This window comes from Brachypodium distachyon, chromosome 3 (genome assembly GCF_000005505.3).
Source record: "Brachypodium distachyon strain Bd21 chromosome 3, Brachypodium_distachyon_v3.0, whole genome shotgun sequence".
NCBI classification, from domain to species: domain Eukaryota; kingdom Viridiplantae; phylum Streptophyta; class Magnoliopsida; order Poales; family Poaceae; genus Brachypodium; species Brachypodium distachyon.
In genome coordinates, this window is record NC_016133.3 from 24,603,004 (window position 1) to 24,616,369 (window position 13,366).

Genomic DNA, 13,366 nt, shown 5'->3' on the forward strand with positions numbered 1-13,366 from the left:
TTCAAACTTAAAGTGATTATATACTATTAGATGCTCGCTGTATATACATGTGTCCAGAATAAAATCAAAAGAATGCATAACCAACAGTAGGTGCTAATCCTATGACCTATATCCTTAGTCTAAGCCACCCATATTAGACATTTAACTTATCTACACAAGGTATTATCCACACTCAGCCTCTCTTTCGACTCCTTTTGAGGTCTTTGAAGTGTCCTTTAGTTGCAACTCCATGCATCTGAATTGTAACCTTCAGATCTTTCTTTGGACATTGCACATTAGCTAAGTTAGAGAACTATTTCTAAAGTAGCACGACACTCCACTAAACCCTCTAGAGAATGAGATGAGTGATATCATAAAGATATTGACATCTTGTTCCCTAAGAAGATGAAACAACCCATATAGGGTAGAACTACATGTAATAAGAGTTAGATTTATCAAAAGGATAATAATTTTTTAACCCAAATGAGAGAAAATCCTCCATCAAAAGAACCTATAGTTGAGTGAGGTCCTTATAGTTAAACCAATTTTCCTCCTACGGCTCGCAGGTCTCCTAACTAGACTTTTATGCCTAGAGGTCTAAACAATTGCTCTGATACCAACCGAAGCGACCCACATACTACCCTTTTGAGTAATATGGTGATCTTTGACAAATCGAAGATGAAGTGCCGCCTCATCAACAACATATCGATTAGAAAAGTACAACAGAAGCATTGCAGCAGTCCATTATTACAAACTTATATTACAAATCCATATAAACTGAAGTGCCAACATAAAGATCTTACAAACTGATTCCCAAAAGTAACGAGAATTTAAAACCATTCTGTTTGGTACAGCAAAAGTCATACCACACGCTCGTCTCACAAAGCTACTAACTGATCTACACGTCAGTGTTGTCTTCGCGGTACTCGAAGTAGTAGTCCACTCCTTCGTCGACTTTTGTTGAAGGTGGCTCCGCTGGTACTTCTTCTCCAACTTCGAAGTACACCACTTCTTCCTCTGCCGTCGGCTCACAACCTAAACAAAGGAGGTTTACATAGGGGATGAGTACGGGAGGTACTCAACAAGTCCAGGGATAGCAACTGGTGTTTGATGCACTATGTACTGAGAAGAGAGGTGTTCTCCAAAAGAAAGCATTTTGTAAGGTAAGAGAGTCAGGTTATTATTCAAAGAGCTATTGATCCCTTGTCTTACAGGCTGCTAGAGTCCCCGATGGACTCCTTTCCTGCCGCGTTCGTAGTTCTAGCCAGGAACATGGAGTGACAGGTCACACTTTTTACACTCTGCCGAGGTGCGTTACTTTACCCACAAAGGACCAAGCGTCATGGCGTTCATGCCGTCGCACTCACAACTAGACTCTTGAATCACAAAGCTTTTTCGCCGTCTTTCTGCCATACTCCATGTCGTAGTCCCGCTCAACAGGTCGGGTACTACCGGTCTCATGCTAATGCTATAGATCCAGCACATTGTAGCTGGTCCCAGACCAGACTACCTTCATAGTAGTTGATTCTACAGATCCAACTACCAAGGTCTTGCTCTCCCGGGGGTAGTATGGCATAAGACAAGGGTCGTCGGCTTTGCCCTGCCCATACAGTGTATGTGGTCAACGCGGTCGCTACGATGTAGTGGAACCCGCCTTCCATTGTGCCTTCGGCACCTTCCAGAGTTCCACCACCAACCATGATCACGCCAAGGATGGCGGTCACTATTCTAATTGATTCACTTTAGAAAATAGGTTTTCATTTTCTGCAAGTTATAGAAGAGACGGAAACTTTGTCAAACAGTACCAAAGGACATGAACAAGAAACTGGACTTGCCTGGTGACGAATAGGTAATGGAGTTCGACGGGTTTGCTTGCTGAACTCCCGCTTCTGAAAAGAGAGAAAGTCCGATAAGGACTTGTTCCAGAAGTTATGCATCGAATGCATGTAATGCAGATGATTATGCTCATGCTAGTGCTATATAAATTTTATCACAGCAAGAAACTTGAAACACCTGCATGTACAATTTTAAGAATTTTAGCTATTGTCATTGAACCTTCATTGTGATTTAAAGCATTAAAGCCAATTCAATAATTAGGTTCTGATTTATTTTGGTTTGACAACTCACTTGACAAATTTCCTCACTCACAGAAATTTGGTGAATAGAAACAAACTGACTGAACTGGTCTCTCTAACTCAACTTGATTAACTTTCTGGTTCTGGACATTTGAGTGTTAGCTAACTAGACAATTGGGATTTATCCCTAGTGGTTGCTGCTTCTGGACATTAAGGATAGCTGTGCATAACTGTGTTACTAACCATCTATTGGATACTAACACTACTCTGTAAAATGGTACAGCTCACCTTATGGTTCAAAGATTTTGGATTCTGGAACTAAACAATTATTTGGCATGGTTATCTTACTCCTAAAAACTGACCTGGTTCCCCACTAGTTGGTGTATTAAAGCTTTGCAAAGCTTAACCAATAAATCTACTAAAATCTGGGAACAAAGCATCTAGATGTAGAACCTGTTGGTGGTCTTTTGGGTTCTAACTACACTGCACTGGAACCTGAAGATATGCTACAGTTCACAGGAGCTTGCTATTTCTTTGCCCAAGAAGTTAGAGGCTACAACTACTAGCTCTCTAAAGTTCAAAGTATTGAGGTTCAGTTTAATTTATTTTTCACACTTCAATCAATCCATCATGTAAGAAAAACATGTATATACACGGAGCAATCAAGATGATAGTTAAGTGATTAAAGGCTGCTGTCCTAGTTCAGAGTTAGCATGCATATTTGCTCAAACAACAAAACTGGAGAGATATAGACACTAGTAGGAAGTAATCTTTGGTGAAAACAATTTCCTACAGGAATATGTACTCTAATATGTGTGTGTGTACTTGCTTCAACAACCTGAACATCTACTACAGGAGTGTAGCTTCCTCCCTGGTTGATGGTTATTCCAATTTCAAAGTACTGAAGTACAAATATTCTGAAATTACTTGCCAGGCTTAATGCTGAATCATAGAAATTAATTGTCATGCTTCAATCTAATTCTCTCTACAACTTAAGCACTCAATCCTACAAAAAAGGTGTCTATTTACACACATGTGCACTTGCTCGACAACAGTCAAATTAAACACAGCATCAAATAGTAATTGTACAATTAACTACCTACACTCACAGCTTCTTTTCTGAACATAATATGCTATTTCCAGAACTGAACTGTATGCATGTGTGTGTGGCACACCTACATACACAGGTTGACAGTACAAAATTTGACAACATTAAAGCATGGTTTCCTGTATAGCCTCAAGATGACATTAAAAAAAAATCTGAAGTAAGGTTCTACTGTAAACCCAAAGACTTGTATAGCCTCAAGATGACATTAAAAAAAAATCTGAAGTAAGGTTCTACTGTAAACCCAAAGACTTAATAAGAAAGCAACACAACACTCTGTTTTCTACAGAGAACACTAACAAAAACAAGCTGAGGTTTTTCCTAACTCCTCTTCAAGCATCAGAACAACACACAATCAGGCAAAACATTCAGTTTTTCCCTTGGACAACAAAAAGTAGTTTTTCTCTACGCCCAGGCTGTACCTTCTTGCTCTGCTCGTCCTCCTCCTAGCTGTTCTGCTACTAAGCACTTCTCCTCCAGCTGCAGCACGACTGTCCCTGGCCTTCTCCTCCCCGACTCCTTCTCCTCCCCAGCCCCTGCGCTCCCAGGTGGTCAGCTCCCCTAGGTCACAGCCATGCCGCCTGAGCTGTGGTTCTTGTGGGGAATTTTCACCGAGACGAGAAGGTGAGGAACTGAGGATAATGGTCTCCTGTACTTCTATTTACCCCCATGAAATTATTACTAGACCAATACGTGGCCTGCAGTTTTGGTGCTGGACGTGCCTCAGCTTGCCAGCTTGGGTTGTTGCATGCTTGAAGTGACTCACCTGCTTGTAGCTTCAGCTGGACAATTGCTTGTTTTTCAGATTTTTGTTTCTTGTGAGACTAACGTGAAGAGTATTGGTTTTGTTTGACTACTCACATGGATGGATAAGTACAAGTCCAAAATTAGTAATACTTGTAAACTATTTTTCAATCACAATTTCACATGTGGGAAAATAGTTAAACAATGAATAATTTTATTACTTTGTCCAAGATATTTCTCTGTAAGATTGGTTTACACAAATATATTAGCATTTTTATTTAGAAGTCAATTCATGGCCTCAGCCATGTGTCCCTCTGATATTTTCTAAATTAAAATACTTAATGAGAAATATTTTCAAATTAAACATTTAAGTTTCACTTTTGATGCATTTTTCGCCCCTTTAATTAACATTGCGAGTTAAACAAAAATAAGCCGGTGAAACTACTAATTTATGTGACCCTGCGGTCTTAAGCGTTAGACGCTGAAGGTCGCGATTTCTTTCTGGTTGGAGTTAATTATTCACAAACATCAAGCATACAACACTTATAAAATAAACAAGCATAATTAATTAGTGGCAATAAAGTTAAGTTTTTCTCTTTTGTTGTAACTGATTTTCAGTTTAAGTGAATTAAAATGTTTATGCAGATGCATATGCAATGCTTGATGCGCAACCAAGTCTTCAGCTAAAAACAGTGTTCTCACACTTAGCCCTGGATATTTGTTCAAATCATTGAAATTTAGCCCTGGTCACACCCATATCCCGAGTCCGCCGCTGAAAGCCCTACAACATAATTACGAGCAATATGATTTTAAACCTTGTGAATGGAGCCACCCACAATTCCACCACCCCATAAGGAGGTGTTCCACACATTCTGAATACTGGCCATGCTTCCAAGGAGAAGACCACACTCGCTGAGTCTTGGTTAGGAAGTCATAGCTGATCTCTTCTCTGATGGATACAAAGCTAGGTAGGTGTTAATAGAAACAAGGATTTCCGTCCGTGATGGCCATGCCTGACGAGACAAAATCATCGGTACGTCCCGAAATAAGTGACGTATTTGAATAATACTATTTTGAAACGGAGAGACCAGTATAACAGACAAGACGATGACGACGACATGCATTTACGATAGTAGCCTTCTCCGACAGCATTTTCAAGGAAAATGGATCACGGGACAGGAGAGGAGAGGAGAGAGCCTAATAACTAAGGCGTGCCGTACGTGCATGGTTCGTTGGCTGGTTGGTTGATCGCTGCGTGTCCATCCCGTTTGCCGTGTGATCTCAGCCAATAGCCATACTATCTGTTAGCTGGATATGCACTGCAAGTCCCAATATCCGGTGGAGATCCATCGCTTTGATCCATCGAGAAGGAGGCGTGTGCAGGGTCGCTACTACGATCAATTCCAATCTCTTTCATGCTACAAGGACCCGATCTTCTCTTGCTAGCTACCTCACGCAGCACACATGCATGAACCATATGCTTCTTCTTTTTTAATACATAATGATTTCTCTTGCAGCCCGTTTGGCATCCACCATTTGAGGCTAGAATTGTGGAATTCATTTTGAATTCTAGAAACTAACTTATTTAGTTGGTACGGAATTGGTTACATGAATTTAATTTGCAATTCCATGAAATCACACTATAACTAAACGCAATTTCTCTGTAAAAACATCATTTTTCTGAAATTGTCTCTCACTCTAGACAAACATGATTTTTTAACCCGGAATTCAACCAAATGAAGTCTTATCAAAAATTAGATTTCATTTCATTTCTACCAAATGAAATGAAAGGATGGGTGCCAAATGAGCTGTTAGCCTTTACATGCAACCAAAATGAGTCGCATGGTAAATACGAGTACAATAAGTTTTTTCTTGCCTTTTTTGGCCAGTTTTCTATTTTTTTTCAACTTCTGCTTTAAAATTTTAGCTTTCGATTTTTTATTTTTACCTATTGTTTTCAGGTTTTTATTTTTTTATTTTAATTTGCAGAAAAAAAATTAAAAGAAAAAACTCACTTGATCCCGCCCGGAGAAGGACACACACAGCCCGAATCCGGCCTCCCGCCGGTTTTCCGATAGCGGTGCGTGGACGAGGCAGCGGGACAAGCTCGGCGAGTAGTGCGCGGCGGCGGCGGCGGCTTGGATGAAGGCCGAAGGAGGCGCAGCGGTACGTTTCCAGCTCCCTCTGCCCGCGGAGGAGGCCAGGTGAAGGCGGCGGCGAAGATTGGTGGCCTTTGCTCGCGTCGCCACCGGTCTCAAGGAGCCCTGGCGGCGACGGAGACGGATGGGAAGTCCAAAACGAGTATGACAACATAATAGCAATAAGCTCACAGGGATGCCTTGTCGTGAGAGAAAAGGGGACACGCTTGCGGAGTGAATGGTTCGCTCCAAGATGACAATCACTAGAAACGTCTTCCGTAAGCTTATTGGCCCGCCGGAATATGATAGGAATCTGAAAAATTGCTTAGCTTTTAGAAATTCTGGTTGTATTAACTGTCTGATGGGCTTGTGTCCCTCCCGGGTCCCTGCGTTTGGATTGCCAAGTAACATGTGTGCCTCTCATTCGGTTCGATCGGAGGTCCTGTTTTTCTCTATCTGAAGGGGAGTTTCCACCTATGATACACAACCGTTTTATTGCAAAATTAATTAGTACTAAATAATTCAGTTCATATGAATCATTTATGTACCACTTAAAGAAAAGAATCATTCATGTACCTTACATGCTTGCGGATCAAAGAGGTTTTAATTTAACCTTTTCCAATTCGAAAAAAATGCAGTGCAGTTCCTTTGGATATCTACTCTCTCCGTTCCAAAATAAGTGATGTGGAATTGTATAAATTCTTATACAAATAATCTCTCAGTTTCTATATACTTGCCGTTGTTTTAGTGCAACTTACTCCGTAATATAAAATCTTGTAAATAATCTTTTTTATTTTTGAAACTGATTTGTATAGCTTGTTTGGCTGTAGCCTAGCAGTAAATTAATAAGATGGAATACACCCACCGACACCACACACAACACACACGCACGCACTTGGTGGAGCAGAAAACTAATTAAACGCGGCGGCGCGGCGGCGGGGCGGCGAACCTGCGGGCGTCGGGCATCCCGGAGACGTCGACGGCCCTGCGGCTGACGCAGCCCGTGAGCAGCCCAACGGGCCGGTTCTGCGGCTTGACCATTGGGCCCCCGCGCCTCCCGCGCTCCGAGTAGACGTCGACGGCGCTGGCGGTGACGACGCTCCACTGGATGCTGGCCTCGCTGGGCTCGTAGGGGCAGCAGTCGTCGATCATGAGGCTCTTGATCTCGAACAGTTCCGAGCTCGACTCGCTCCCGCCTCCATCGTCGTCGTCTCCGTTGCCGCTGCCGCCGCCGACGGCTTTGACCGGAGCTTGAAGAGTGAAGCTCCGGAAGCTTGCGCTCGGGTGCTCGGCCGCCTTGATGATGTCTTCCCTCCCGACGGCGGCCACTTTGGCCGCGCCGAGATTCGAATTCTGCGGGAGACCTGTCCCTGCAGCAGCCTTCTCCATCCTCAGATCTCGGTACCACTCGATCCTGCTCGCCGCAGCTGGCTTGCCCGAACCCACGCCCGCGGCGGCCTCAGGAGCTCCACCGTCGATGCGCACGGCCCGCTTCCCGGCGCACGGCCGCAGGAGCTCGCCGACCTGCAGGCAGCACTTGTAGTATCCCCCCGGCGGCCGGCGGTGCGCGTCACGGAGGAGCACGGTCCGGCTGTGGGCGCTGGTGCCTCCCGACCCGGCGCTCGCCGCCGAAGCGCAAGTCCACGCCGGCTTGCTCACCGGCACGGCGGGCCTCGCCGCCACCACAACGGCCTCCTTGTTGTGGGCCGCGTCGCCGTCCATCGCGCCCTTGAAGTAGCGCTCGGCCGAGAACACGTCGAGCTCGCCGTCGGCGTACGTGCGCCTCCGGCTAGGGGTGCTCTTCGGCGGCAATGGCTGCCGGGCGGCGTCGATGGCGGCGGCCTCCCTGCTGGTGAGGTCGAGGTAGATGGGGAAGGCACCGTTCCGGCGCCGGCCCAACAGCTCCTGATCATAGCTGCTGCCCTTCAAATCACCGTTTCTTGTGTGCTCCATGATGCAAAACAAATCAATCAACACTACAAGTATAGTATTAGTATGTATCAAAGAGTTCCAATTTGTACGTGTCCCAACTCACAACACAAACACACGGAAATGGTGTGAAATAGGCACACATTTATATATAGACAGCACATAAAGATTGGCGCATAACCTTCACCAACAGTACACATAAAACAAGTCAAAATGATTTGGTTAATCGACTAGAAGGAATTGCCGTCTCTGTAAGCAACAGTGGGGGCAACAGGGAGTAGATAATGAGGCTGTGAACTGGTTCAGAGGGAGAATGGTTGGTGCAAGGAGGGCCATATGATTTTGCAGCAATTTTCCTTGGATTAGGCTCGGTGCATGCAATTTTTGTGACGGGGGTGGTGGTTGGTGCCTCAACATCCACAAGTCACAGGGGCTCCTGGAATCCTGACGAATCTCTTGTTAACGTTAACACTTGTGTTGAACTGTTTTGCTGGGGCAAAGGAGACAGTGACATGGATGCCTAAGGGAACGGGGCAGACTGGCAGTTTCTTGTCCATTAGGACATGCAAGACACTGCACAGCGGAAATTTGGGGAACAACGATGCTTGTCTCCATGTAATGCATGCATTTGAGATGATAAGGTTGTTGAGGTGGAAATATGCAAGATTTTTTGTGTGTGTGCATACTGATAATTTTTAGCTGAATTTAGGTGTGTAAGTTGACTGGCAAGGAGACAAGAAAACACAAAGGACTATCTGAAATTGCTTCTGGTGCCATACAAAAGTTCATTCAGCTTTAAGCTTTTTCGTTGAACTAGTTGGATGTCTTTATGTTTTTACAGAAAAAAAGTAAGAAGGGCAAACGTTGTACAACAGTATACACTAAAATCAACAGTAAGAAACTTGAATCAGACATAGGAGAAAGTTCAAGCAAATAAAATTCAGTATATAGATGAATTTGTTATGACAAGCAAATCCCAATAGATTTGCTCACGATCTGATCCTCTCTAGTTCGTGCTCTGGGCGCAGTCGATCAACCTCGTGGCAGAGGGGATGGAGCCAACACTCGTAACCTTATAGAGAGGTTAAGGGCCACAGTACCAGATGACAATATGCCAGTCTCAAAGGGCTGAGTCTACAATGAGCGCGAGCCCGAGTGGTTAGGGCAACTCCAACGGGGCGATCCAAACTGACCGGTTTTTTTGTCCGTTTTGGTCCGTTTGGGTCGCGGACTGTGCTGAATACGTTCGCTGCCTGGCCTTCGTCCGTTTGAGTCGCCCACCACCCCAACGGTGCGAACCTACCGCGGCGGCCCATTTTTTACGCCTGAATTGAAATCTCTCCCCTGTTCACGGCCCGACTCCCCGCCGGCAAGGATTGAGGCCAAATCGATGTCAATTTAAGATACGAAAATACAAATTAGTGTTCACGCCTCACCGGCATACATAGCAAGCATAGTTTTATACACCAAAATGCAACAGATTTGGCCGCATATCATTCCTCCACGTGCGCCGGTGAAAGATCGGTATGGTCGGTTAGAGGGGGCGGGGTTGAACAGACGACTAACAAATTTTACTTTTACTTTTTCTTTTCTTGAAAGATACAAACACTTAATCTTAAGGTTTACTAGATTCTCTAAACAGAATGCAACCCAAGTATGAAGTGCAATAGCCAAAGCAAAAGATAGACAATGAAGTAAGACAAGTAAGTAAAGGGACAAGAATGATACCACACGGGAGACGAAGATTTATCCTGGAGTTCCACCTATTGGGGTAAGTGTACGTCTCCGTTTGGAGGAGTGCTCTATCACAAAGGTAGAGACGTCACAAAAGGCTCATTCTATTTTTCTCTCACGACACCACAAAGGCGATGTGAGCTCCACTAATGGCTTCCTTGAAGGCGTGAACGGCGAATCTTTATAAATAAAGAGAAGAGCACAAAGTCACAACTTAATTGGAGTCTCCTTTCCGAATCGTCAAGCACATCCTCACAAGATTGGAGGCCTTGAAGAGACACCTTCCGGCTAGGAATCCCAAAATTCCAAAGGTAACAAAATCCACTAAGGAAAACGATGGGAATCAACTTTTGATTTGGTGAAACCCTAGATCGAGCTCTTCTCTACCTTTCCTCAAAGTATTGGCTTGGGGGATGCACTAGGAAGAGAGATCTCGAGATTTGAAGCTTATGGAGGTGAAGAACACTGGGAAAATGTCGGGGGTGGAGCCGTTGGGGACGAAGACCCCCTTTTATAGGAGTCCCCGAAATCTGCCCGTTATGTGCAATTTCAGCACAGGACGGTACTACCGTGTCGCACCAGTGGCCCACGGGTTCCCACTGATGCTGCACGCATGGGTCGCAACGGCAGAGGTCCCGCAAAGATGACTTCCCGGGAAGGGCGAACCCGGGAAGCCCACCCCCAAGACAGCAGTTAACGGGGTTATGAGAAGACGCTCACTGGCAAGACCATCACATTAGAGATTGAGAGCTCTGATACCATTGACAACGTCAAGGCCAAGATTCAGAATAGGAAAAATATCCACCACAACGGCTACCCGGGAAGCTTGGTCCTGGTAAGGTAATAACACGCTGCCCCCGCAACGTCCCAGGCACCAGTACGGGGGTGCTTCCTGGCTACCGTGCTCAGGCCTACAAGTGGGGTCAGCAGAACAGCGAAGACAGCAGAGACAGTGCATTAAATGCACCGTAAGGAGTCACATCGGCAGGTCTAGTTTTGCTCAGCAAGGCTACAACGGCTACCATATAACTCGTTTTATTTACCATGAACAGTGGCCTGGGCGTTGCATGAAGCCCGGCGAGGATGAACAGTAGAGTAGGACTTGTGGCGTTGACACGCGTTTAGTGCATGCATCGGCACCTGTGGTATCCCCTTGTTTATAAAAGGAGAACCAATGCCACCGATCAAAGGGTTCAGCATTCACCCAAGTAGACAAGCCCTTTGAGGGAAAAGTAGCAAAGCCCGGGAACCCCCCGGCAACCTTTAAACACTCAAACTAGTGAATACAACTCCAAGCAGGACGTAGGGTATTACACCTCCAGGTGGCCCGAACCTGGGTAAAACCTCTTGTCGACACTTCATGTCTGTAGTCACGCCTGCGATCGCCGGAGCGATCCCCTTCGCCCTCCACCGAACCAAAAAGGGGGTGGCCAGCATCCCCGGTGCCGGAGTTTCGGGCTCCGACATCTGGCGCGCCAGGTAGGGGGGCGTGCGTGGAGAACTCTACGTGTCCGTCGGCATCATCGTCATCATCATCGTCTTCGCCAGCTCGCCACGCCGCCCAAGATGGCAGAGAAGCCAAGGATTGACTTGCGCGACACACTCGCCATGTGCACTCGGTCCCACGACGCCGCCAGGGCGTCCTAGGATCACGGGGACCACGCGTCCCAGCGGCAACAACCCCAACAGCAGCCGCTGCTGCCACCGCCAGGCCCTCGAGCGTGGGCAGACAACCGACCGAGGGGACCTGCGGCGCCTAGCGCCGGAGCAAGCCGCACGGGCGACGTTAACGTCGGACGTGCCAGTCAGCGAGGGCGCTCGCGAGCTGAAGGGGAGCTCGTCGCGCCACGACCAGAGTGCGTCAGACGCAACGCCCTCTGGTTCCCAGCCCTCTCGCCGAGGAGCTCAGGGCGAACAGGGAGATGGCAGCAGGTCAGAGAACCCGCCACCTCCTGCCCGGACCCCAGCAGAGGCCATCGTGGCCGCGCTTGTCATGGTGCGCTACGAGCCACCGCAAGGCACGCTGGCGCACGACGCGTGGAGTGCGGAGTTGGACGCCCTCCTCACGCTCGCCGCCCACCACCCGCAAGGGGGGGGGGTGGCTAGGCTGGTTCCTGCACCGAGGCGGATTAAGAGCCTAGCTCGGGACAAGGCCAGAACCTGGGACAGGGGTATCCTCCCCGTGCCCCGAGGCAGGAACAACGTCCCCCACCTGCTTGGGGACAAGACGGTGACAACTCCAGGGACTACTCGGATTCGTCACCGACCGTCACGCAGGGTGACGCGCGGGGCATTTTGATTTCTCAGAAAAGGGACGACTTGCGCCCGCGCCTCCAGCGCTGGCGCCTGCGCGAAAGAGAGCTCCAACAGCCCGAGAAGCAGGAAGACGCTCGATGGGCATCAACGACGGCTGCGCCGCGTTCACCCGCGAGCTGTGCCGGGTGACATGGCCTCGCAAGTTCCGAGCGCCAGCGCTTGGGACCTACGATAGGACAGTGAATCCCAAGGATTTCCTCCTGACCTACATGTTGGGCATGCACGTCATTGGTGTAGACGACAAGGTCAGGGCCAACTGGTTCTCGATGGTCCTAAAACGATCAGCGAGGACGTGGTTGCTGAACCTGCCCACCAGGTCCATCGCTTCGTGGGCGGACCTGCGCGAGCGGTTCGTGAACGCGTTCCAAGGCGGTTACAAGTGCCCGGGAACCATGGCTGAGCTGCACACGGTGGTGCAGAAGCCGGGGTAGACGTTGCGGGCCTTCACCAACCGGTTCTCCAATATGTCCTACTCCATCTCAGAGGTGGAAGCGGCCGCCATCGTTAACACCTACGCCATCAACGTCCGCGATCGTGAGAAGCTGAACACGCACAGGATCAAGACCACAAGGATATGTACGCCCTCGCGCACAAATGCGCGATGGTCGAGGAAAGGCGCCTGGCGCCTGAGCGTGCCGCCAAGGCGGCAGCTAACCCGCCCGAGGGCTCCGGGAAGAAGGGCTCGTGGAAACACGGCGGAAAGCAAGTGCTTGCCGCGGAACCGGGGGCTCCCCAGAGGCCCACGAGGAAGGCCGTGTCGGCCGGCGCATCGGGGAGCAAGCCGGCAACAGCCGCTCGCTGCCCCATCCACGCCCACGCCACGCACGACGCACAGGACTGCCGCACTCTCCAAACCATCAAGGAGAAGCGCGAGCAGTGCCACGAGGAGCGCCGTGCTACCGAAGCCTGCTTCACCTGCGGGGACATCGGGCACCTCTCCCGCTACTGCCCGGACAACCCCCGCAACGGAGTGGGCCGCGGCGGGGCCAACAGAGGCGGCAAGGGAGAACCTGTGAGGGTCGCGGTCAGGGCCGTGGTGGCAAGGACCGACCTCCCCGGGGACGCGACAAGCCTCGTGCTGCCGATCAGGGCGAGGACGACTGCAGCGACGACGTCGACGAGGCCGGCTTCCAGAAGCCTTGCGACGTTGCTTGCATCCACGGGGAAGCATACGCTCTCACGTCTCATGTTGACGCGAAGCGGCTCACCCGTGAGGTGTGCGCCCTCCACCCTAGTGTGGAGGCACAACAACAGTTGAGTTGGTCGCATGTGCCGATCAGGACGATCACCCCGTCCGTCCTTTGGGGTCAGGGGTCCTATCCCCTCGTGGTGTCACCAATCACAAA

The 13,366-nt window shown here is 48.5% G+C and overlaps 1 protein-coding gene across 1 annotated transcript; it reads right to left on the reverse strand.

The window, feature by feature from the left end:
• Window positions 1–6,736: 6,736 nt before the first annotated feature.
• On the reverse strand, window positions 6,737–8,536 carry LOC104583635 (protein PHYTOCHROME KINASE SUBSTRATE 1). Its single transcript, XM_010236403.3, has one exon. It carries the CDS (start codon window positions 7,992–7,994, stop codon window positions 6,957–6,959), a length of 1,038 nt encoding a protein of 345 aa, XP_010234705.1. The 5' UTR covers window positions 7,995–8,536; the 3' UTR covers window positions 6,737–6,956.
• Between the last annotated feature and the right edge of the window lie 4,830 nt (window positions 8,537–13,366).

Bases quoted from the DNA above. Each gene is read 5' to 3' on its own strand.
- LOC104583635 (XM_010236403.3), bottom strand. From the start codon at position 7,994: ATGGAGCACACAAGAAACGGTGATTTGAAGGGCAGCAGCTATGATCAG.